This window comes from Manduca sexta, chromosome 16 (genome assembly GCF_014839805.1).
Source record: "Manduca sexta isolate Smith_Timp_Sample1 chromosome 16, JHU_Msex_v1.0, whole genome shotgun sequence".
NCBI lineage: Eukaryota > Metazoa > Arthropoda > Insecta > Lepidoptera > Sphingidae > Manduca > Manduca sexta.
Genome location: NC_051130.1, coordinates 2,300,424 through 2,325,004, shown reverse-complemented (window position 1 = coordinate 2,325,004; position 24,581 = coordinate 2,300,424). Strand labels below are relative to the sequence as shown.

Below are 24,581 nucleotides of genomic sequence, written 5' to 3'. Positions count from 1 at the left end.
GTAGTACGCCACGACATATATTATTAGAATATTATTACATACACGTTTCAAGGATAAACATTTTTTTGTGTTGTTCATTGTTATGAATATTATCTGTGTTTATTATTCTTTCATTCACTCATTGGTCTTTCTAAAATCCACAAGTGTCAAATGTCAATTTTATGTGTCATGTGAATTGTGATTGGAAACTTATTTTTGTTTGAATACCTACTTCTTAATTAAATATATGATAATTAGACATAACTATTGTTATTTTATGAATGCACGAAACAAACTGTAAACAATATGGCCAAGTGGATCGGATATGCGGTGTCAGTTAATTGTGGGGAACCGCTGGGTTGTTACCAGGGTACTATCCTCGAAGCAGACGGTAGTACTATAACCCTTACAAAAGCATTCAGAAATGGTTTTCCATACCCGAAATCTCAAGTTACGCTGAAGTGAGTATCTTTTTTGTGATATTTGGTTGTAATAATTGCATGACTCAGTCTAATGGGGTTATAAACTCAGGGCTGCGGATATCAAGGATCTGAAAATAATAGAGGCTCGTGCAGAGCCGTCGGAGCAGACTCACAGCACGGTCGCGGTCACTAAGAGCAGTAAGAAGACATCACGCGCTACTGTGTGTGAGAACCTACAGGCCATACCAACTAGTTCAGGTTTGTCTTGTTTGTTATTATCTGAGAAACATGTGTTGCATGATGAGCAATAACATTAGTTAGTGGCTTTACTCACAGTTTCACTTATGTACAGCTTCTGGCACTTTAATTTCAAATATCTAAGTTACATGTTTATGTTTAACTTATTTACCCATGATAAATGTAACGGAAATGTTTAGTCTCAAGTGTGCGGTAATTGTGTGAATCAGTCAATGCCTTGTTTGGGGCCCTAGATCAAACTGTAATTTAATGTTCTTCTAAACTCTGATTATTGTATTGTTCACAGTTTTTACCAAAAATGTGTACTTATGTGTCAAAAATAACAGTTTTTCTTTAAATATTTCACTATCATCATGACTAATAAAATAACTTTCATGAAATAGTTTTGTAATGTATTATTACCATATTGTATACATGTTCATATATAAATTTTAGATTATTGTTATGGAATGATCTAGAATGTGAATCTCACAAACCCAATCTGCTAAATTCGTAAATATTTTGGCTAAATTAAATAGCTCTAAGTTCTCTATTACATCTTTCTATGTGGATACATTGTGAGTTTGTAAGTCACTGCTAACTTCTAATATGGTTGCACTAGTCTATTCAAACTGCATACACATTACACAATAATTTATTTTTTAATAATATTTTTTGTTACAGCAACTAGCCAACCTTCTAACAATGTAGCTGTGAACAGCAAGGCGGGCAACAGTCGTGGCACCGGCGCGGTGCCCGCGCGCAGCAAGCCCATCGACATCATGGGCAACAGAACCAACAGAACTAACAATTTTGCAGGTAATCTATTATGCTTTCACTTATTGTACTTCGATTCAATATTTTGATTACTAGGTATTGAATTTGATTTTGTAGGGAGTTATGGCAACACTGGTTCGACGCCTAAATGTCGTATGGGCGCAGGCGGTGGCGGAGTGCACGAGAAAGCGCGTCGAAAAAACGAGGCTTGCTTCGGCGACGCCGCCGACCCGGCACTCGACGACGACTTCGATTTTGAAGGCAATCTGGCGCTGTTCGACAAACGTGCGCTCTGGGAACAGATGCGCAACTCCCACAAACCGGACCTGGTGCGGCAGGCGGATGACGTCGGCAAGTTCCGGCACGACGAGAACGTACTCGGCACGTCGCACGTGGCGCGGCACGCACTGCGCGTGCCTGACGAGCTGCGCGGGCCCATCGACTACGTGACCGACGACGGTGTGGTGGTGCCGTCCGTGGTGCCGCGCCTGCGCCGGCAGCTGTGGGAGGGCATGCAGCGGGTGGGGTTGGCGGACAGCGCGCACACTCTGCTGGCACGCGCCGCTGCAGACGTAGCGTTACGGCTGGTGGGCGGCGGGCGGCGCCTGGAGCCGCGTAACGCTCATCAGCAGCCAGTGGTGGTGGCACTGGCGGGCGCACACCGCGTGGGCGCCGTGGGGCTGGCGGCGGCGCGCTTGCTGGCCTCGCACGGCGCGCGCGTTGTGTACTATGCTGAGGCGGCACCTTGCGAAGCGCTGCAGCGCGAGGCGGCGCTGGCGTTGAGCGGCGTGACACGCGCTGCCGACGCGCATGCGTTGCCCAGTCCTGACCTCGTGCTGCTTGCGCTTTACGATCCGCTGCTGGATGACCAGCAAGATCGTCATGAGTGAGTATTCCGTACCATACATAATATGATTCCACTATAGTAGATGTTACGGTTTGTGTCAAATTTTAACTATTTGTTTGTGCTATTTTGAATTAGTTCGAAAAAAATGTTTTGTTTCTGAATTGTAAAGTTTTGAATGAATGCGTTTTGCAGAGAGGTGTTAAGATGGGCGGGTGGTGTGCGCGGCGCCATCATAGCCTTGGAGCCGCCGACGCGCGGCTGGTACGTGTCGGGCGGCGGCGGCGAGGCGGAGCTGGCGGTGCGCGCGTCGGTGGCGGGGTGCGCGCCGGCCGCACTGGCGCCGTCTCTGGGACGCGTGTACCTGGCGGACGTGGCGCCGCCGCTGCGCCTGTTCGCCGACCTGCGACTGCAGTACCGCCCGCCCTTTGGAGCCGCTTCAGTGCTAGCGCTGCATCCCGCCGACGATTGACCTTAAACACTGTGAGTGCGTGGGCGCACATGCTCACAGTGAATGCGGGACGTGGGACGGAGTGGGTGTGCTGTGACGCGCTAGGCGCGCCGCAGACGCACCTCACTGACTCAAGACTGTATATAACTTCTGTTTAGCCATGCTTTTTATTAGCCGGTTACAAATTGAACATGAAATGTATATTTTGTGACATTAAGTTATCAAGTGCATTTTACAATACAATATTCCAAGTTGATTTGTATTTAATTCAGCAGGAATAAAAATTCAAATACAGTAAAATCCATCCATTTATTAAAAAGGTAGACATTTAAAAATCACATACATTAGTAACGGATAACAGAACATGATCATTATCGCTTAACACAAAAGCACTATCTAGTATGTACACGCTCCAACACCGACGCGCCGAGCCCTACGCGCTTACCCGTCACACAAGGCGAATAGTTTGCGATCATTGAAATAGCTTCTCTTATAGTGTTCCATATAAAATATTTCCCTCATATAACAGCTTTTAAATTTTATATGGAACAAGCGATTGATCACCATCGATCGTAAACCTCTACAATATGAGAGGCGTCTACGAACCGATCAAATAAAAAGAGGCTATTTTTTGATTTGAATAAAGCACAATCCAACGTCGTATCTTCAAACTGCCGTTAATCTCAAACTGCTTTCCTAGTGCGCCCCAACCCTAACTACACCCAACTCGGCGCGTCCTCTTACTGAGGTATTTAAACAATAACTACGTTACATCTATAAATATGTATTTACATTTGATATGCAGATGCCGTATATTAAACGTTGTGCGACAGTGGGGCAGACTGCTGTCAAATTATAAGTCACTGTTTACCCCACAAATAACTTGAATAGGTGGATTATATTTATTCATTAATAATGCAGAACATTCCATTTATTAAAAGTAATTCCTAAAAATATATTTTTAAATACAGCGCCCTCTACATGGATCTAATTTGACAGTGATCTACCCCATATGCATCATCGGTACAGACTATAAATTAGATCAACTCCAATAAATACCGCAATGCAATAGCTCTCTTAACCCCGTGTAGATAGTACTTATCACTGTTCAAAATTCTGAACTAGCATACAAGCAATTTTGTGTATTGGTTTGAAACACATTACAATAATTATTGGACTCTAACAAAGTCACCATCTGGTGACGATGTCATATTTTTTTTACAATTTTAATTTTCTATGGAGCTGCAATTCGTTACAGATTGATCTTGTATCATAACATGAACGATTTATTTCCTTTATCATTCAGTGAAAAAAAACACGGTATTCATTGAAGTAGATCTGATACACGAAGCTCGTTTACAACCGCGTCGTCATAGCCGCCGCCGCGCTGTCCCTTTGTGCACAGATGAGGACAGCCCAGCCGTAAACACAATCACAATAAATATAAATAAAACTCACGGAAGACTCGTTTACAAGGAACATAAATAAAAACGTAAAGCGGGACCAGACCAGGCGGAAAAGATAGAGTAGGTTCGTTCACACACATCCGTGGCAGGGGCGGGACCGTGCATTCAAGTAATAAAAAAATATAATTTAGTAAATTATTTAAAAGAACAATGGATCAATGATGGTAAGTCGTCACCTTCCACTCACTGAATTGCATTGAGTATAATGCTGAACTTGATGGAGAGAATAGACTGGGAAAGTCACTGGGAAGAGAGATTCTTTGGACCTTTTTGTCGTTTAATATCAACAATTGATATTGAGGATATGTGTTCATATTTTAATTGGGATAGAAGTAGCAAATATGTTTGACAACTGTCATGTTTAATGTCAATGTACATGGTGATTCCTCGGCCCCGCCCCGCAACGGGCAATGAAAGCGCCTATTTCATTTGGCAAATTCTCAGACGTTCGTTACGAATGAATGCTTACAATAAATTATTTTGTTGTAAAATATTCTAAAACCGTCGATTAACAAGCAATGTCCTTTACATAATTTGACTAATAATACTATTTTGTGACTCGGCAATGCTTGTTACATCTTATCGAAATTTTAATGATATACATAAAATATTATTATTTGAGGCATTCTAATAACTATATTGTTTGAAGCATTAGCACATAACTTGACCGGTGATGAATGACCAAATATTTTAGACATAAACTTCTAATGTGTAGTTTACCATGGACTAACAAATCACTGGACATGGTATTTTCTTGCCTAAAACGGTACACGAAAGTTATGGGGTCAATATTTTAATTGAGAATATTACTGAACTTAGAGCACAATTAAAATAAATATTTGTTCTAACGAGACATCTGGCTTATTTGTCCTAATATTGTCCTCCCAATTTATCTTGTTTTACAGCATTATTGATATGATTGATTTGAGTGATCAAGTACCCTCATAAAATGTATTTTTCCCTTCCATATTTCTGAACGATCAACTTACGTGCCAACACCTATAATAATTAATTTTAAAGTGTCATTTTATTTAATTCTATCTTTTCCAAACGGTCTGAGAAATTGTTCACGGGAACACTTAATGACAGCGCACACAATGCCGTCGACTAGGTAAACGCTCGTAACAAATCTCAAAATATTTTTATAAAATTGTATAGAAAAATCGAGTGTGCACCGAGTGGCACAATTATAGAGTATTGAGGCGAGATGTTTGTGTATTGTTAAGTATAGTTCCGATTTGTTCAAAATGTAGATTCTATCAGTTCCAAATGAATATACCTTGACTTGTAACATCTTTATACATTAATTTGACGCTGATTGTAGATAATACAATATATTTGTCTAACACTGAATCAACCAGTTGAATGATTTGCACATAAATATAAATCATACAGTATGTTAACTTGATGAGAATTCTAATGTAAGTATTTGAAGTTATTGATAACTGCAAATTTATTTTTTCTTAATAGCATATTTGATTCATACTCTCACCCACAATTATTACCATATTCAAACTATATACTTAGACTGTCACACAAAAGCATCTCGCCCCGAGTCATATTTACACAGGGAGTTGTCAAACGAACAACGATGCGAATAAAAACAAACACACGAACGCTGGCCACTTTCACTACTTACATAAAACAGTTCTATAATGTCACTCACTATGTCAAACCTCTCACCCGCACTTGCCCAAACCGAATACTAGTTCACGTACTTCTAATGTGGTGGATAGGGACAGTGGTATAACTATCCTCAATCTGTATGCCATTGAAATGAATTGTGTTATCCATACTAATTTTGACTGATATTATGTCCAAGTTTGGTTGGTCTGAAATTATATTTATCCAAAATTTTTAGACTAGTTCGAGGTCATATTAACAGCCTTTTACATCATCACATCATCAAACAATCCAGCTCCTCTTCCTGGCCTTCAGAGCGGCAGGGATTGGGGAGAGGTATATCACTTTCATCCCTTCGACAATGTAAAAATGTGCCGCTGTCTTCCACATTAGCAGTCGGTATCTACAATACAATCACACATATGTTTAGCTAATTTATCTATTGAAGCTCGTCGGTAGAGGCGCGAATGTCGGGAGCGATACTATCACGTACAAATACAAACTCACATACACCTTTTGTTGTACTTCGGGGAATGTATAAATCGATAGTTATCGCTCTAACTGTATCGATTTGGAGTTTACAGCTCTTATTGGCCATTCACATGTCGGATCGTGACGTCGCACGCGCCCTTTATACTTTTTTTGGTGAGTCTTTATTCTGATAGGCAAAGGCGCGTCAACTGCTGCCCTGGTAACACTCAGGGTTACCTTCAGACAACTTTCGCGTATTTTTATATCGAAAAATACTTTCAATTGCCTAAAGACAACCTTACGGTTCCCAGTTCTTGTACCACCAATGTACTGATGAGGCTACCGTAGTCATTGACAACTGTCACACTGACATAACTGTGACAAGTGACATACGTCAAAAGGTTCAAGGGAGAACAAAACATCGCGCCTCGTCATGGCATGGGCCCCGTTACTGCTCCGCGTCTGTCTCGCGCTCCTTGCCGTTGCGCGCTTCGTGCGGGGCGGCGGGGGATGGGGGGCGCGTCGGTGCACTCGCCAGCGCCGACCGCGCGGCGGATGAGCGCGTGCGTGCGGTCGCGTAGCCTCAGCAGCTCTTCCTGGATGCGGTCCGTGATCGCCTTTCGGGTTTCTTCTTCTGATGCGTTCGATTTTCGTAACCTGGAAATTATTTATTTTTAATGGCAGAATATGAGGCTGAAAATAAGTTTCTGGGCTCGAAAATTTTATGGAGGAATTTGTGGTGCTCAATGTATGTGACATGTACGAAAATTGTTTTCTAATTTGGACAGAAATATAGCTGGTGAATTGTAAGCTAATACTTGGCCAGTTATGTCCTTGCGTTTATTATGAAATTAATATACCTTTATAATATTTCCTTTCAACACAACATTTTTATTTTATTTATTAAATTAAAAATAGCACGGTTATAGAAAATAATTGTACCATAAATAAACTATTGTTTAGTAAGCGGTGGGAAACTGCCAAGGGCGTTTGTTACAACCGGTTAATACAAAAGATGCGGCATCCAATACAACAGTAGTATTGGAGTATTATCAATTGTGTTTAATCAGTCAGGAGTTGACTGACGTTTTCCAAAATTATGTCGGCCTGCCTTACTAAATGTATAGTTAAGCTCAAACACAATGTATTAGTGTAAACTACTATGACCGGTTTTTATGTCTAATAGAATTTGTTTCACTCTACTAAACTGACTGCCTCACAGTGGGGTAGTTGTATGGCGTGGGCGGTACGACTTCCACTTTGAGGTCTTGGGTTGAAATCCCGGTTCTGCTAAATAGATATTGGGTTGGATTCCCATTTGGTGGGAGTCCGGAATTTGTGCCCAAAAAGGCAGTAGGCTCACCCCCTACCACATCATGGAACGGAACATACATGGAGAAAAGTAGGTATCCTTGTTACACCTCTGCCTACTCCTTCAGGGATATAGGAGTAATATATGAATATTTATCTAATCTCACCTCTCCAACAAATGATGTATCTGTATAGGCTCTCCGACATTCAGGAACACCCTTTTCCTGAACTTCAATAAATAAGGTTCACAGTTGGGCAGCACCTGATCCATGCCTTCATGCCAGACGGGCACCACGAGCGGCGCCTGCGCACTGTCCGCGATCAACCTCCCCACCCCCCACTTGAACCGGATGTGCTCTTTGTCCACGTTCACTCGACCTTCGGGGAATATGTGCACCCACTCGCCTCGTGATAGCCTCTCCACGCAGAAATCCATTGCTGGCTGGAAGTATGATGCTTTGTGAGAAACTGTCATACAGCTTGACGCATAATGGATATCTGAATTCAGGCGCTCAGCGCAAAAGCGGTGTAACTCAAATTTTTACGTTTTTTTAAATTAACTGTCGTAAACGATTGTCATGAACTTACCAGCTTCGGCCAGTTTTAACAGCCTTAAGCAATGAATTTTTTTATGTAGTCACTATAGCCTTCCTCGATAAATGGGATATCCAACAATAATTGATTTTTCAATTCGAACCAGTATTTCCCGAGATGAGCGCGTTTAAACAACCAAACTTCAGCTATATATAATAGTAGTTATGTTGTGTGGTGTTATTATTGTCAGTTGTACCTGATAGACGCCGGCGCCTCGCACGACGGGTACACACTTGCCGAGCGCGAAGAAGCACGAGTGCAGCGCGTTAGTGAAGCAGATGTCGTGCGCCGCGAGCGACCAGCGCATGCGCGACCCTCGCACTAGCGTCACGCAATCCAGCACGCCTGCCAACATCACCCATATAAGCATGAGGATTTAACACCTCTTTGACCTAATTTGATTCTTAAATTTATTTACTTATCCTCTTATTTACGTTTTTTATCTAAGGACGGAGTAAAGCAGTGATCAGGGGCGGCTTTAGGGGGAGGCGAACCGGACAACCGCCCAGGACCTCGCGCGCGGTGTTTTGAAGGACTTTTTTTACGATCTTACCAAGCAAACTGTTAAAACCGGGGAATTTTCTTGTGCCGTCCGGGGCAACGCGTTGTATTTTTGATTTCGTCTGGGACTCGCGCCAAATAAGGCCGCCACTGGCTGTGATAAAAAGTCTGATTTGCAGTGCGTAGACATAGGGCCGTTATGATTGGCTAATATTGAGATACAACACCTTGTTATCACAGCTTTACGGAGGAGATATAAAACGTCTATGAATAAGGGGGTTAGTGTACTTTTTAACTTGGTTTGAGATTGGACATTGATGTTAGGCAGCCGACAGTAAAAACTAAGCGAAATTGTTTCTACAGCAGGCGTGAAAGATCTTTATATTGACGTACTATAGGACATATAGAAGAAGCCAATGTTTATTGAATCTCATAATGTATATTATGTAGAAACTCTCAGGAGACGCATTGTCTTCGCTGGTTGATTTCACGGTCGGAATATATTAAGTATATTAATAATTTCGTGTGACGCAATAAAACATCACACTTTTAATTAAATATAAAATAAATTACGATGTATTCTTCCCATATCAAGCATCACGTTGCATGCGTATTATAATTAGTTAATATGATGGCGTCGGATTACGATGACGCTATACTAACGTTTTCATGCTTTAGTTGCAAATCAGCCTTAAAGTACTACCTACAGACAGCAGTTTATATATTTTTATGAAATTACATTCATGTAAATTATTTGTTTTTCTCAAAACATCAATGTAATTATTTTAATTAGACTATATATAAAACGCGGATTGACGGAACAGCTGAACTGAAACGACATTAAGTACCTAGATAATATAATTTTTTAAATTGCTTTTAATGTCGAGCTTGCTATTCGCCTGATGGTAACCGATACGACCGCCCATAAACAGTAGAAACACCATCTAATACCTTGAATTACACAGTATTGTTCGGTATTCCACTGCGCTCGCCATCCTGAGACATGAAATGTTAAGTCTTATTAGGTCCAGTAGTTACTCTGGCTACAATATCCTTCAAAGCGGAATACGACAGTGACTACAAGTATGTAGTATGTAGAACTACAAGTATGTAGTCCGAGCAGTAGCTCGGCGGCAGAAATAGGCATTGCGGTGGTATGTCCCCAGGTGGACTTTTACATATGAGAGATGTACTAGTTTATTATATATTTCTCTCCACTCTAAAGTCTAGTAGTAGCAGGACATAGTAATTTTCGATCGCGTCTCATTATAATATCGCGAGCTGTGTCGACGTCAACATTCGGTTCCGCTCCAACACCCTCACAAGTGGACCGCATTAATCGGCCATCATTCGACCGGTACTGGCGAAACTAAAAACTTTACTTGCGTGTCCTGCGCAAGTCATTAACCACATAACCTTTATGATAGGTTACCATTACAGAACAACGAAATATAAACAAAGAAAATATCATACGCACGTTATTATTGTTATCGTAGATTAGGTTATCTGTACAATTTGTAATTCAAGTATTTTTTACGAATGCTTATCGAAGCAGTCGCGGAGGTCAGTGCCTCAATATTTACAATCTGAGGCTATAGACTCAAGACAAAAAGCTTAAGGACAGCGAGCATCGATGAGTCAACAGTGTTTTTACGAGATAAACTATACTATCAGTCAACAATAAACAAAGCCACTATTCTGATAGCATTTAGAAATATTTGAGGCAATAAAAAAAAACAATGGCACCCGAAACAACATTATAATACGCAGTGATGTTGCATATTTTTTATTGTGAGATTTGGATTAGTAACAAAACAATATCGCACGACAAAGCGTACAAACTAAAGTTATACTTAGCCAACTGTGGTCGCATGGTGTCGAATGCGGCAAAATTGCTATTTAATGCGTCGCAAAGTCTTTGTCATTTGCATGACAGAGTGAGATTGCAAAAAATGAATTGAGTATCGCAAAAAAGTAGGAAGTAGCTTACCCCATAATCCCGGGTCGTCGAAACAAGAGTGGTGGTTGGAAACGGTGAGCAGCGGCACACCAGGCGGGCGGTGGACAGCGCGCTTCAAAACCTCGCGGTTGTACACCGTTGTCTTGTTCAGGAACTCTGGAACCAACAATCAACCATCAGAATTCCGCCCTATACAACCAACACAACGCGCAACATAACTCACAAAACGTGTATCCTCTAAATACGTTGAAATCTGCGCAACGTGAAATGGGAACATAAAATGATTATGAAACGAGCCTTCGGGTGATACTGAAAAAGCTATTGTATTGTATAGTGACTTAACCGGCACGCAGGGGGCTCGCGATGCGGCGCGGGGCAACTGGCTCGCTGTGGCTGCTAGCCGCCGGCGTCATCTGGGCCCCTACATCAGGCGAGGTGTCTTACATTAGGTTGCTACATTCATCATCCTTCCCCAGTACAAAGGTGAGGTGGATAATTAATTTAACTTAGTTCTTAGAGTGTGTTTACTAATGGTTCCCTGTAGAAAAAAAACTGTTCTCTCATTATAACAACGTTCTTTACTTAGACAGAGACCATCTGGTACTTCACATGCGCTATTAAAACTCCTGGAAGACAGGGTAGATATTGGCATTTAATAATACCGTGCAATGAAGCTCAGCGAGTTTCTGAGAAATTCAAGTTGTCTTTTAACCGCAACAAAATTAAAATAATAGGAATAAAAATGTATAAACTACAATATTTACTTATTTTACAATTCCTAGAAACGATAATCAATAAACAACATTCGCAAAACTGCCTATTCAGTGTTATTATTTATTAATATTTACTGAGCTCGGATGTCCTGTGCAATAGTTAACAAAACAACGCAAGTAAATACATTTAATTTCCAATCGAAAACATAAATCAGCCAATCGTAGCGCGCGTTCATTCGAATTAAATCCACACCCGTTGTTAAAAAAATACCTAAGTATATTTCCAACAAAAATATCACAGTAGACCAGACTACGGACATAAAACTTGAGGTTTAGGAATGTTTGTTAATTGTATCGTGTGGTATAGCCTATAGGTATTAAATAGTCTCCCAGTGTGTTATAATAACACTATATCAGGGATAGCGAACCAATGGCACGCGTGCCAGTGGTGGCATGTGGCAATAAGTCGGGCACGCAAGTAATATGCCAAACATTTATGTATATTTCTTTGGGCTTCAATTCGATTAACATCAGGTGCAATGAAGTCACTTTGCCGAGCCCCGATTAAAAAAAAATAAGCAAACATAGTAGGGTCATAAAAAAGTCGCTTAAAAGCGGCATTCGGTCATAAAACCGGTCCTGGATGGCACGTTACAGGCCATATTTTTTCTTTGTTATAAATAATGGCACCCTTAAAGGTTCGCCATCCCTGCTCTAGACATTTGCCATAACCTTCGTTACCATAATGTCAACACATTTGATGCGTACACGTGTATAAAGTACACAAACTCCACGTGGCCCACTTATTGTCATTGCGACATCATATTTAAAGTAATCACTACATAATTATCATAGTAATCGCGAGGAATGTTGATACAGGTGCGGTGAAACTCCACACCGATGGGTGGGTAAGCGCTTATGTAAGGTGCGTGTCCTGCGGTAATAAGTACTATGTAATATGTATATAGCTGGCAGGTGACATGTATTTAGGTAAACTTCTTTTTAAAAAATTGTGGACTGTAAACACATATTTTCCTCGGTCATTTACTTATGACGAATAGTTTGCTTGTCTGCAAATCTATAATATAAAATGAATCGCTAAATGTGTTGGTAAGCGCATAACTCAAGAACGCCTGGACCAATTTGGCCAATTCTTTTTTTTTAATATTCATCGAAGCTCAAGGATGGTTTTTACGGCGAGAAAATATCAGATAATTGCCGGAAAAACCCTAAAAACAGTCCTTTTTTTTATCCCATACAAACGTTTTCTAACTAATACGTAGAGTCAATTTGAGCTTTATTGCTATTGTATAAAGTTCACTGTTGTCTAAGCAATGTAGGTGTGTTCCTAACATCAAAGCAGTGTGCGTTGGAGCCTCATGGAGCACAGAATATAAAATTAAATTTCAAAATTCAAGAACAAATGACAGGCGAATCTAGGATATATAAATCAGTTGATTCGGCTACTAACGAAGATGATGTAGTCAACTATCCACCGGAATTTTTAAACTCGCTGGATTTGCCAGGATTGCCACCTCACAATCTTCAATTAAAGGTTGGATCGGTAGTTATATTGTTGCGAAATATCAACCAACCGCGTCTTTGCAACGGCACACGGTTAGCGATAAAAAAATTACTAAACAACGTGATAGAAGCAACTATACTGAAAGGAAAGTATAAAGGAGAAGATGTTCTCATACCGCGCATCGCAATGATTCCGAGTGATGTGCCATTTGAATTTAAAAGACTACAGTTTCCAGTGCGGCATGCTTTTGCTATGACCATAAACAAGTCCCAGGGGCAATCATTAAGTGTTTGTGGTATTAATCTGGAAAACTCATGTTTCTCCCATAGTCAATTGTATGTTGCCTGTTCCCGTGTTGGAAAACCATCAGATTTATTTGTCTATGCGCCAGGGAATCAAACAAAAAATATTGTATATCATAAAGCACTACAATGAAAATAAAACTGATTTTTGTTAATAATTATGATGATTACCAATAAAGCGATTACTTACTTTTAAATGCTTATATCTGTTTTATTTAATAATTATTTTTATTCACAACGCCCTATCACCAGGGTGAAGGTTCTGTTCAGGAGAATTTTTGCCCCGACAATAAAATAGATAGGAACAAAAAACTGTCATATTACAAATCTTTTTGACAGGACGAAGTCTGTCGGGTTCGCTAGTTATACATATAAATGAATTCTATATCAAATGACAACATAATCTAATAAGAAAAGTAAGTATAACTATAAATAATATCATCTTCGCTAAATTACCAAAGAATTTGAGAATTAGCAACTAGCGGCATAATTATATTAATCGTTAGTTATCTACCGCTTATCTGACATTTTCAAGAAGAAATACCGGGAAATCCTAGGGGGATTTTGATGATAGAATTGATAATATATACTACTGCGTCAGCACAGTGATCCTTTTGCACTCACACTTAAGGTACATAATACTTATATTATGTAATGTAGCAGAATTATTTACGTGTAAATCGGGTTAAATTCTATTATTAGACAGACTATTTCTTTAGCATTGTTTACAATACTGCCGAGCTAAGCTCAAAAGCGGTATCTCAAAAAAAAAAAAAAATCTTGTATTTTATGTCGTCAGATAGCCTAAAGAAATACCCATCCAATGAACTTACTTAAAAACGGTATCTTGTTTAGAACTTGTTAAAAAAAACCTTTAAAGATTTTTTCTATCTCAGTTTTACATACAAAACTACATTAACATAACTTCGATTATCTCGAAATAAGGTTTCACTGACATACCGCTCTTGCGCTGAGCACGGCAGAATAGCAAACTGAGTATATATGGTAGCAAGCACGCGGCATACTAAATTATATCTGTTGAAGTACGGTTGGCTCCAACAGGATACATCTCTATATCGCATAAACAAATTATGTAATGCGTTACTTCTTTCGTGGAATCAATTATAGGGCTCTAAAGGAACTTCTGGTTTCTCATTTCTTACTTAAAACTACATAAACACATCTACAATGCTCTGGCGCCTTTCTTATACGTCTTATTTCCCTTAAAGTGACGCAATAGCCCTCCTCCCAATTTCTATAAGATATCGTGGTACATCAGTTCCAATAAAGTAACCAATGCATTGTCTATAAAAACCATCACACCACGATTGGTTGTTGACCTCAGAGGTTCGTATATTAATATGTAGAGATCAGCTGTTTACAACCGACGCGACGTCGCGTCGAGGTCAATTCGTGGTTTCTACATTGTATCAAGTACCGCTGCTCGCGTTGAATTTTTTTAAAATCTTATGAAAATGTTATTAGTTGTTCGTTAAAATAACTAGATTGTTTTCTTAGATATAATGTCTGATGAAGTCAAGGCGAGAGTGTTGGTAGCGTTGACCTTTATGATAAAAGGATCGATGACTTATCGCTAAGCTAGAGTTAATCCAATAACCATTAGGTTTGAGAGTGTAATATCATCACGATAAGGTTTCATTTCGCGGTAATCCTTCTACTGAGACACATATTTGGATAATCCAATCTTCTGGGGTTAGAAATTTTAATTTGTTATTTATAATATATAATCATAATTATTGTACCTGTAGATGACATATAGTTTAATCATTTATAAAACAAAAATTGTAAAAATACATCGTTCGCAAGAATTATGCTGGTATGACGCAAAGTAACAGATTTCAATGTAAGGACTGAAGAGTCGCTTTGTCGACGGTACCAAATAATTAGTACCTTTGTACAAACCCGATACTGTTCAATCTTGTGTTCAATAAAAACAAAATAAAGACATTCAACATAAATTGTATAGGTACGAAGGCCGTCGACATTTACGGATCAGTACCCTCGTATTTATAAATTCATTGTTGTTAAAATTATGCAGGATATAATGAAAGTTGTCGCAAATCTATATATTCTATACGTTTTAAGCCATAAGGCTGACTAACAATAATAATATAATTGATACGCAAAATTGCGGAAATATGAGATAAGCTATTTTGTTTATGTTGATTTATCTGTTGATTTATTTTTCAATGTAGGTATTGTATCGTTTATCTATCTAACTATACTATCATTATTTTTAAACGACTTCAGAAAAGGACAAGGTTCTCAATTTGATTGTATTTTTTTTTATGTATGTTACCTCAGAACTTTTTGTTGGGTCGATCGATTTTGAAGATTATTTTTTTATTTAGCGGACAGGAAGATAATTTTTTATATTATAATTTGGGAATTCAAATAAAAATGAGTCATACATAATTTATAATTCTTGTATCATATTATAATTGTATTTTTAAGTTATTCCTTTAAAATGTAAATACTTTACATAATATGCAATATTGTTTATCAAGTTATAGTGTTATGTCCATAATAAAAAATGTGAATAATTAACATAAAATAATGGGAATTTTATACTGCACTCATTATGTTACACATTGTATTATATTGAAACTAGTTTAAGTCGACGGAGAAACCCCACAATTTTATGACACTTATAGAGCTTTATTACTTTGAGCAATAAAAATATGATAGCTGTTATCTGACTGTCAAACAAACTTGGTATTAAAATTTTTTGGTCCTACGTTTCTGAAATATCTTAAATGTGGCAGTATAGTAAATCACGTTGTTCATTCACGCATGACTAAATAGACAATAGCTTCCATATATGTAATAATTCTTTTTGGACAATAGAATCCATTTTGACACAGTTAACTCATTAACCAGATATCATAACCCGATGCTAATCAAGAGTCCTTCATAGTATTAAACTGTGCCATTATTATAACACATAAACATTATACCTTAATCTACAAATGGGTAAGCAGAGTTGCAACCCAGGGCAGCCACGTTGCATGTTAGGTGTGTTCAGTCCTATGATGTGATACAACCCTTATTTATTATGAGACTATGACACGTCAAAACGTTTCCTGAACATGTTTACTTGTAACACCTGTTACCTCATATTTTTTATATTGTTTGGTAAAAACAGGAAAAAATATATTATGTATTTGTTAATTGGACTGTGTTATGTACAAATTATCCGATCCACAATTATTCATAATTGACTGTTTCTACATTCATATTTATTGAAAATGAACTGTATTCTTATGTTACAAAGAATCACTTTATTGTAACAATACAATTTATAGTTGAACTGTGTAATAAAATATGTACCTTGATTGAACATGAAATGCCTAATGTATACTGTCAATTACTAGTATGAACAATATTATGTTTAGCATGTCATGTAATTTTTTACGTACATTATATTTTTTTTATGTTATGTTTATTTAATAATCATTACCCTCTAATTTTCACTACTTTTTACTTTTATCCTGGGAAAATACTTGTCCTGGAAAAACTTCATGCGAAAAGAGCCACATGCAAAACCTAGTGTCGTAGATATATTATAGATTAAATGCATATTTTAGCAATAACCCTAAATTTCGGCCTGGAATATTGTATTATTTCCAATTTTATTTGTTTTATAGTCAATATTTATAGGAATTAGGACATGGTAGACCTTTTTGCACCAATGAGGTAAGGTGCAAAGGAAAATTGGTATCTTTGTCATTATAGACAGCCTAGAAGTCCAAAAACTTTAACAGTAATTAATCAAAGATACTAAAGATATAGAGGCATGGCCAAAAGTTAGTATAGAGACTAAATTCATGCTTTTAAATATAAACGCTTTAGATAATACAAACCAGTAATATGAGTATAATAAGTGTTCTTACATTAACAAAACAAAAGAAAATAAATGCAAACAAGTTTAAACTTGTTTTAACCCGTGAGGTAGCTGAATGTTTGCCGGCAAACATTGACAGCTAGGCGTGTTACGGAAAAATAACCTTATTATGTAGTATATATTATGTAGTATATAAGGTTATAATCCCGTGACACACGCAAATGTCATGTAGCTGTCTTGGCTCGCCGGCGAGCCACGAGAGACCAAGAGTTAAATAATGCATTTAAAGGAAATTGACAAATTTTGTGTCTGAGGGACGGTTCATTTCTAAATGAAGCCAAAGCCGATTAAAATACTGATGTGTATTTTGTTAAACCATATCTTTACATTTAAATGCAAGATAATAAGAAGTACAGAAATAAGTATAATAAAAGGTATTGATACAAAAATGTTGAATTTACACTTTTTGTTTGTTTATCAATCTGTATTTACAGTTCTTTATTTGGTGACACTTTATTTTGCCTTTGGAAAAAGGACATAAGTATATCTCTAAAGATTTTTTGAACAGCAAAAGATACATACTTGAATATTCATGCTAATAACAAGGATGGAGTCAATTACACACCAATTATCTTGTTACTATTAAGAGTCTAACTGAATCCTCTCTTTACGCGTGAACTCATTGGTTAACGACATTGACACTATTAGATAATTTGCGAGTCAACACCAAGCCACGACCCTTGTACTTGCACTCCCATGACGTGATAAGGCACACTCGCGACACGCTGCGTGCCAATCACGTGCCCGCGTAACACTTCGAAATTTGCTGATGTACACAACTCACAAAACTAGTTCTTGATCGATGTCTAATTCACTGTTACGCGCCAGTTTTTTAAGACTTTTAGAGAGTTCGCAGTATCTAGCAATTGTGGCGGTGGTTTACGACTGCATAAAGTGGTTCAAGTACTCACCGATGATAATTTTACTAAATAAACCGACGACAGCTACGGTGATAGAGCTTGCACAGTTCCACAGCCTGCCAGGGTTCCGGAGGCGAGGAATTATCCACCCGATGTCATAGCCCATGATCGTTGACGGCGTAACAATATATACAAACACTACACTAACATTGTTACTGTGATGAAATTCGTAAAAAATCAATTATGTGATCCACAACGACCCTACTTTTGTGTAATCTTTGTGCGTAATGATGAGTGAATGAACTAAAGAATGAATGAAATGACGATTATCGAATGACAATTGACAGCTATTTGTTGTCATAAACATTCGCTGTGATTAAGCTAAGGATTGAAAATTATACAGCCTTATAATTAACGCAGGTATTTTTGATACTACATTCAGTGGCGACCTTAGGATAGGCGGATTGGCCAACCTCCGAGGGTCTCGCCTTTTCAGGGGCCTCGTAAGGTGCTTTGGAGAACCTTTTTCTAGCATGACTATAAAACTATTGAAATAGGGACGCTTTTTTTGTTGGCCGTCACTGACTACATTGCTCTTTATAATATATACATATGATTTTAATTTTGGCAATACTTGAACTCTGTGAAGATGCTCCTAATCAAAAACCTTTGAAATTAGTTAGAGACGTTAAACTGAATACGATACATTTTTAAATAGATACTGTATTACAAAAATGTATGTATTTCATTCATCGTGTAAAATTGTATTGCATCATGGCTGGCAGTTCAAATTGGCATACCTATGCCATCTAGCGGCAGTAGCGCAGAATTTAATATAGTGCGGTAAAGCGCGGGTTAACGAACAATAGAGTTACGGCTCAAAAGTAGTACTTTATGCGATAAACGAATTCCTACGTAATAAAATAATTATTATTGGACGTACATCTTCCATCATTGTATAGCGATAAATATCATAAGTAAGGAATATTTACCTTACTTTAGAAAATATTTTAAATTACCATTTCATAAAGACCTAAATAGAAAAAAGTGTTCTATGATGTTCGGCTTCGCAGTACTTAAATGCATTATTTTATTTATTGTTTAGATAAATTGTCTATTGATGAGCAATGGCTATAAATCGTAAGTTGATACTTACTCGAAACGAGTATTGTGTTGTTAAAGCTTCTCGGGTTGGGTGCCCACTTAAGTTTAGTGCAAGGGCTAAGAAGGGCCTTTAAAACTTGGGAGCCTCACTGTATCATTGATACGGTTGATACATTGATAGCTACGCTCTGGTACTATTATATCCCCCAAAACGGGTATCCTCGTATTCTTTACCGCATGCATAATATTTTCTTTTAATAATAGAGCTAGCAATTGGCTATAAGTGAATGTACAGTACAAAATATATACTTATATCAATTATTTAATTATTTATATATCGACGTTGTCTGCTACAACTCCTTTCACTTAAAATAACATTCATAAATAAAAAAAAGAAATTGAATTTGTATTCATAGACTTTTAATTATTTTATCATAAATAATTTATACATAAAGTAGGTAGTAGAGAGCAGCTGCACTTGTTTATAGCGGACGTCATCGGCGAACCAAAATGAAAGTCGTAACTGGACGGGTTTTGGGCACGCAGGTCTATTTAAAACTTTAAAGTAATTTTTCATTGTTTTTGTTGTGGCAAGCCCTCTGAAATTCAAATATCCTGCCACTGCATTCCAAATTCAAACAGCGTCCCGCACATTTTCACGTCTACGTAAAGCTCTTGTCTTTGGTAATTCTTCTCCTCAACGTCATATTCTGTTTTTAAACCACTTCACTTTAGATTTGTTCAATAATGAACTCCGTTCGGCCTCGCGCCTTTCTCAACCGCCAGTAGATCAAACTCGTACAACTCCGTGTGGCAGTCGACATCTTTAAGGCACGGTGATTTTACGACGAACAGGTTTCTGTTAAGGGCGGTTTTCTTCATGTCGGCAAGGGCTGGCTGGTCATAACGTTGGCGCCATGGCCCAGCACGAACGATCGCGCAGCTTGTTAACAGCAGGAGACAGGCGACGTGTGTGTACATGATGCGAGCGTTACGAGTGTGGGTATCCGACTGTGGCGGAGAGTGCGTTCCCGCGCTTTATACCTCGTCAGATTGGTACTTCCCGCGGCACGCTGCGATGTAGATAGATAAACTGGAAATAATCTTTCCTTATTTCGAGATTGGTTTATCACAGATCGCTTCTAACGAAGTACGAGAGCTCGTGAGTTATACAAACAAACAATTATACAATAACATAGAGCTCGACGGATTACGTCTTGGCATTTGTCAACATTAATTAATAAACAACTATCATTATGCAGCTTAGCATTTTATTCACAGTTATATTATCAAGACTAATAAGTAAATTTAGGTCATGCAATATTGGACCTTAAAAATATCACATTGAATGCGTAAATGAATCTATCTACTTCCTTCAGAGGTCTTCAGCCTTCCGATATCATAAACACTACAAAACAAAACATACGAAGGTTTTGCAAGTTCTGCCGTGGCCCAGCGCGTCCCATGTAAATGCGTTCTCGAAATTTGGGATTTCCCAGTCACGTATGTTATGCAAGGCGCGGGCGCAGGCGCGCGGTGCGGGCGATACGCAGCACTGACACACACAGGTGTCAGACGTGACGTAACGCTTCCGATGTGAAACGCTCCGGAACCTGTGCTGCGGACTTACTTTGTGCTACATAAGAACTTATGTCAATATTTCTTCATACTAATATTTCAAAAGACATGTTTTTGTGTTTCATGTCACATTTTAGTTCTGAAATTCACATATCGCGAAAAGTGGGTGCCCTAGTTGTGGCTCTTTTGCTTCACAAAATAACACACTCCTTATTTTGTTAAGCCGAAGGTGTACTTTTACACCTTGTGCCAAATTTGTGCCTATGGCAGAGGTAACCCAAGACCAGCGGTAGTTCATCATGTAATAAAGGACTCGTCATATTTCTAAAATTGAGCGATGACGCATTTTGTCTTCAAAACTAATTATTATCCAAGCTATAAAATGTAATTGAATACCTAAAATCTTGCTATAATGTACATAAAATTGTGTATGTGTATGATTTGTTGAGTTATTTCTATACCTTTTTCAGTAGGTTAAAGTGTAGTTACGAGTATTAACCACGTTCAGGGAAGGAAAAACTATATTTAAACAAAATTTACTTTCGTTTCCAATAGTGTGTGTTAAGAATTGTAAGTAACTGAAATATACGCAATGGAGGAGTAGGTATCTGCCCACTTTTTGCCTACTTACCTTTTATGTGATAAGAGGCATACGGATCATCTAATGGTAAGTGATCACTGTCGCCCATAAACATCAATACAATTGTTAAATAGAAACACAAACAAGATTCATACATTTTCTTCAAGAATAAAACATTTGTTCAGGTTAGTTTACTATGCATATATTGAGTATGTACTATGTATATATAGTCTATATGCCTGTGTTTGTGGATCCTAAGTTGTAATAATTGTTCTTAAACCTTCAAACATTTAGATGGTTCTACTGTAGATTTTGAGATTGAACAAAGTATACAGCCAAATGATTCGATTGACAAGATTTCAAAAGTTTAAATACATTTTTCAAGTACTGAACCAAAAGCGTCACGCAGATATTGTCAACGTGTTGCCGAGAAACACAATGCAACTAATTTTCGTCGCAGAAGGTAAACTAATGCCGCACCTGATGGTAAGTGTAAAGGTTCCATATAACCCGATACTTACCGGCTTCCCTTTATGTAGAATTGATGTATCTAATTATCATTAGAACGATTTGCAGACTGCATTCATGCATATCAGTACCTATATGTTGTGTCTGGTTCCATTTTGGAAAAATTCACCTTTCGCCACTGGTAAGTGGTCATCGTCGCCAATGTTACCATGGACGTCGGCAATATTAGCGGCATGGCTAAGCCACTGTCTACCGTGAAATTTTTATTTAAACCTTACGAGAACCAGCCAGTTAAAATGCCAACACATATACGTTTTTAACGAACGTGTTTGGATTTCCCGTCGATAAACGAAACATAAGCGACGTAAATCATCTCTGAAGGATATAGAATACCTAACTAATGATATAACTGGTAAACAAATTGAACTTATAAATTGAGATCAAATTATGCGTGTTGTGTGTTAATGTGTAAGTCGGTGTGCGTATGTGCGCACGAGTGTGTTGCATCAGTGGTCTGGCTGCGGGCTGGTGACCCCGGGTATGGTGCGGGCGGAGGCGCGGAATGCGTTGGGGAAGGCCCAGCGATCATCGCTGCCTCTACTATGGGTACGCACTCGTTTTTAGCTTTCTTATTCGATTATTTACGCGATAATTGGAAGCTATCAACAGCCAGGTGCGAGATCCCACACATTGTCTTTTTCCGCTGCTAAGCAATATACTAGCAGTATTGCATCAGGACCTAGATGACTTGCACGTATGAGGTTTTCCTCGTAGAGATCATAAAACTACTAAATTATTCAAGACCTAAAATAATTTCCTTCGACATCACGAAACGTTCAAGGTGCAATAACATTTCAATGTCAATTGAGCATCTGTGTTTTCCCATAATTACACTATCAAGGTGTTAGAAATGTATGTTGAGGTAAGTTATTACTATCGTGGCATATTTGTAGAGTTCAATTTGTTTTTACATACATAGTATCACGCCTCTATACTATAAGGGTAGGCAGAGACTATGGATTGCCACTTTGCACGACTTTGGCATACTTCTCTCGTTTCCTGCACCTTCATTTATCGTTCATTCATTCCCGCCGCTCAGGACACTTCTGACCTAGCCTTTACGAAGAATGTCAGATATCTGTGATTCGAAGGTCCGGTGCTGTCGACTCCTACCGGCTCTTCCATCCACATTCGCCTTGTATCTTCTTTGTCAGTCCCCTGTCATCCATCCTCTTCAAATGCCCAAACTACTTTAGCTAGCACTAAAAGCAGTTTGTAAACTTTAATAATATGTTTCTTTATTATATTTTGATATCTCGGACTTCCATGCTGTTACCTTCTAAGCCTAGCAGCACGTCATGTAAGGGCTCTGGACTGGAAAGTCCTGGCTCCGAATTTCAGTTAAAGCAGCATTTTCTGTAGGTTTTTTTTTTATTTAGTATGCAAACGAGAGACCGCTCCGCTAATATTAAGCAGCATCCGCTGTCCATGAACTAAAGCAATGCCATAGACACAGCTAAGCCGTTGTCTACCGGGAGGTGAGCAGTCTTCTTAAACCTCGTTTAAAGGACAAGTCATAGCACTCGGGAAACATTGATGCAAGGAGTTCATTCTAAAGTTTGCACGTGCGCGGCAGAAGGGACCGTTAAAAACGCATCGTGCTACTACGGACAGATTTCGGATAGATGTTTTTGTTTTGGGTCCTCCAGAGGGCTGCGATAAGGCAGGTAATCAGTCTTGTGTCAGACAGTATTGTAGTAGTCTAGGTGCATGTTTGATAATAATATATCGTCAACTTTTTTCTAAAAAAACAGCTTAAGTAGCACTAACGGTCAATATTTGGGAAATACCTACCAGTGAAAATATTGGAAATAACATTATGTCTGCAAAACACTATTGCTTAGTCACGTTCTTTAATTGTAATAATTTGTTGCCTTCTAAATTCTGACGTGGATAATTGTGTTCGGCAAATCTCTTACTAGTGTATAATAATAACTTCCTGAATCATATCCTACGTTACTTGAACAATATTACTATAACTATTAATAACTTTACATTACATGCTTTTATTGATGAAGTACGGTTTTTTGTTTACCACCTCTATTAATACCATAGATAGATTTTTTGTTCATCACGGCATATGCTACTGCACCTAATTGTAAATATAGCACAGAATAAGTGAAACAAAAAACAGTAAATATTGACCAGCCAAAATTTCTGTACTCGTATGGTATTAATAATACTATATAATGGGGACAATTATGCCAGTCCGTCTGATTGCTTTACACATCTACTTACCTAAAAAAAAAGAGGAATATAAAGACGTACAGATGTCTTACAAAACATGGAATTATAATGAACAATAGTAAACAAACTTCGCAATGAACGACAATATTGCAGCAAACACACACACACATGCGCCTTCTAGCGAGTGTACTTACTTTTTGTCGTGTTTATTCTGTCCTATGATGTGATGCCAGCTTATCGCTATATCAGGCACAAATTGCTTCGTGCTCGAACTGAGAAGAAATTCCCATTATAACTTTGTCCGGCCCGGAATTCAAACTCGAGACCTTATAGCAGAAGTCGTACTGCACGCAATATACCTATGTCACTAAGGCAATTTTTCCCCGATTTATACTATAAAAAGAGTCGTTTTCTGTACGAGTTGTTTGCGAGTTGCTAGTCGCGTCATCACGATGAAGTAACCCCGCGTCGTTATGTCTACCCACGTGGCTAGCTGGCACCTGTGACCGAAAACTAATCTAGTATGCACTGCCATGCGGTGTGCTAATACTTCAGTAGTTAATATAATAGTTCGATTAAGCGATACTGATGAAATATTTAAATAAACTATTTTACAAATTTTGACCGCGACAAAATCCGTAAA

The 24,581-nt window shown here is 38.4% G+C and overlaps 2 protein-coding genes across 2 annotated transcripts; one reads left to right on the top strand and one right to left on the bottom strand.

Annotated features, from left to right (window-relative positions):
- The first annotated feature begins 134 nt into the window (after positions 1-134).
- LOC115446210 (enhancer of mRNA-decapping protein 3) lies at positions 135-2,966 on the top strand. The gene is made up of 5 exons (XM_030172782.2): positions 135-440; positions 511-659; positions 1,323-1,457; positions 1,533-2,301; positions 2,455-2,966. The coding sequence occupies exons 1-5, from the start codon at positions 286-288 to the stop codon at positions 2,729-2,731; spliced, it is 1,485 nt and encodes a 494-aa protein (XP_030028642.2). The 5' UTR covers positions 135-285; the 3' UTR covers positions 2,732-2,966.
- Positions 2,967-3,000: 34 nt separating this feature from the next.
- Positions 3,001-18,278, bottom strand: LOC115446211 (tafazzin homolog). The gene is given in 6 exon segments (XM_030172783.2): positions 3,001-6,824; positions 6,826-6,927; positions 7,749-8,023; positions 8,372-8,520; positions 10,667-10,792; positions 18,013-18,278. Coding segments are annotated over 6 exon segments (873 nt in total). The 5' UTR covers positions 18,128-18,278; the 3' UTR covers positions 3,001-6,718.
- Between the last annotated feature and the right edge of the window lie 6,303 nt (positions 18,279-24,581).

What these genes read in the sequence shown, in the direction of transcription:
- LOC115446210 (XM_030172782.2), top strand. Translation starts at nt 286, where the DNA reads ATGGCCAAGTGGATCGGATATGCGGTGTCAGTTAATTGTGGGGAACCG. An exon ending in AAATCTCAAGTTACGCTGAA is followed by an intron (nt 441 to 510) that starts GTGAGTATCTTT and finishes TTATAAACTCAG; the next exon opens with GGCTGCGGATATCAAGGATC. An exon ending in GACCAGCAAGATCGTCATGA is followed by an intron (nt 2,302 to 2,454) that starts GTGAGTATTCCG and finishes TGCGTTTTGCAG; the next exon opens with AGAGGTGTTAAGATGGGCGG.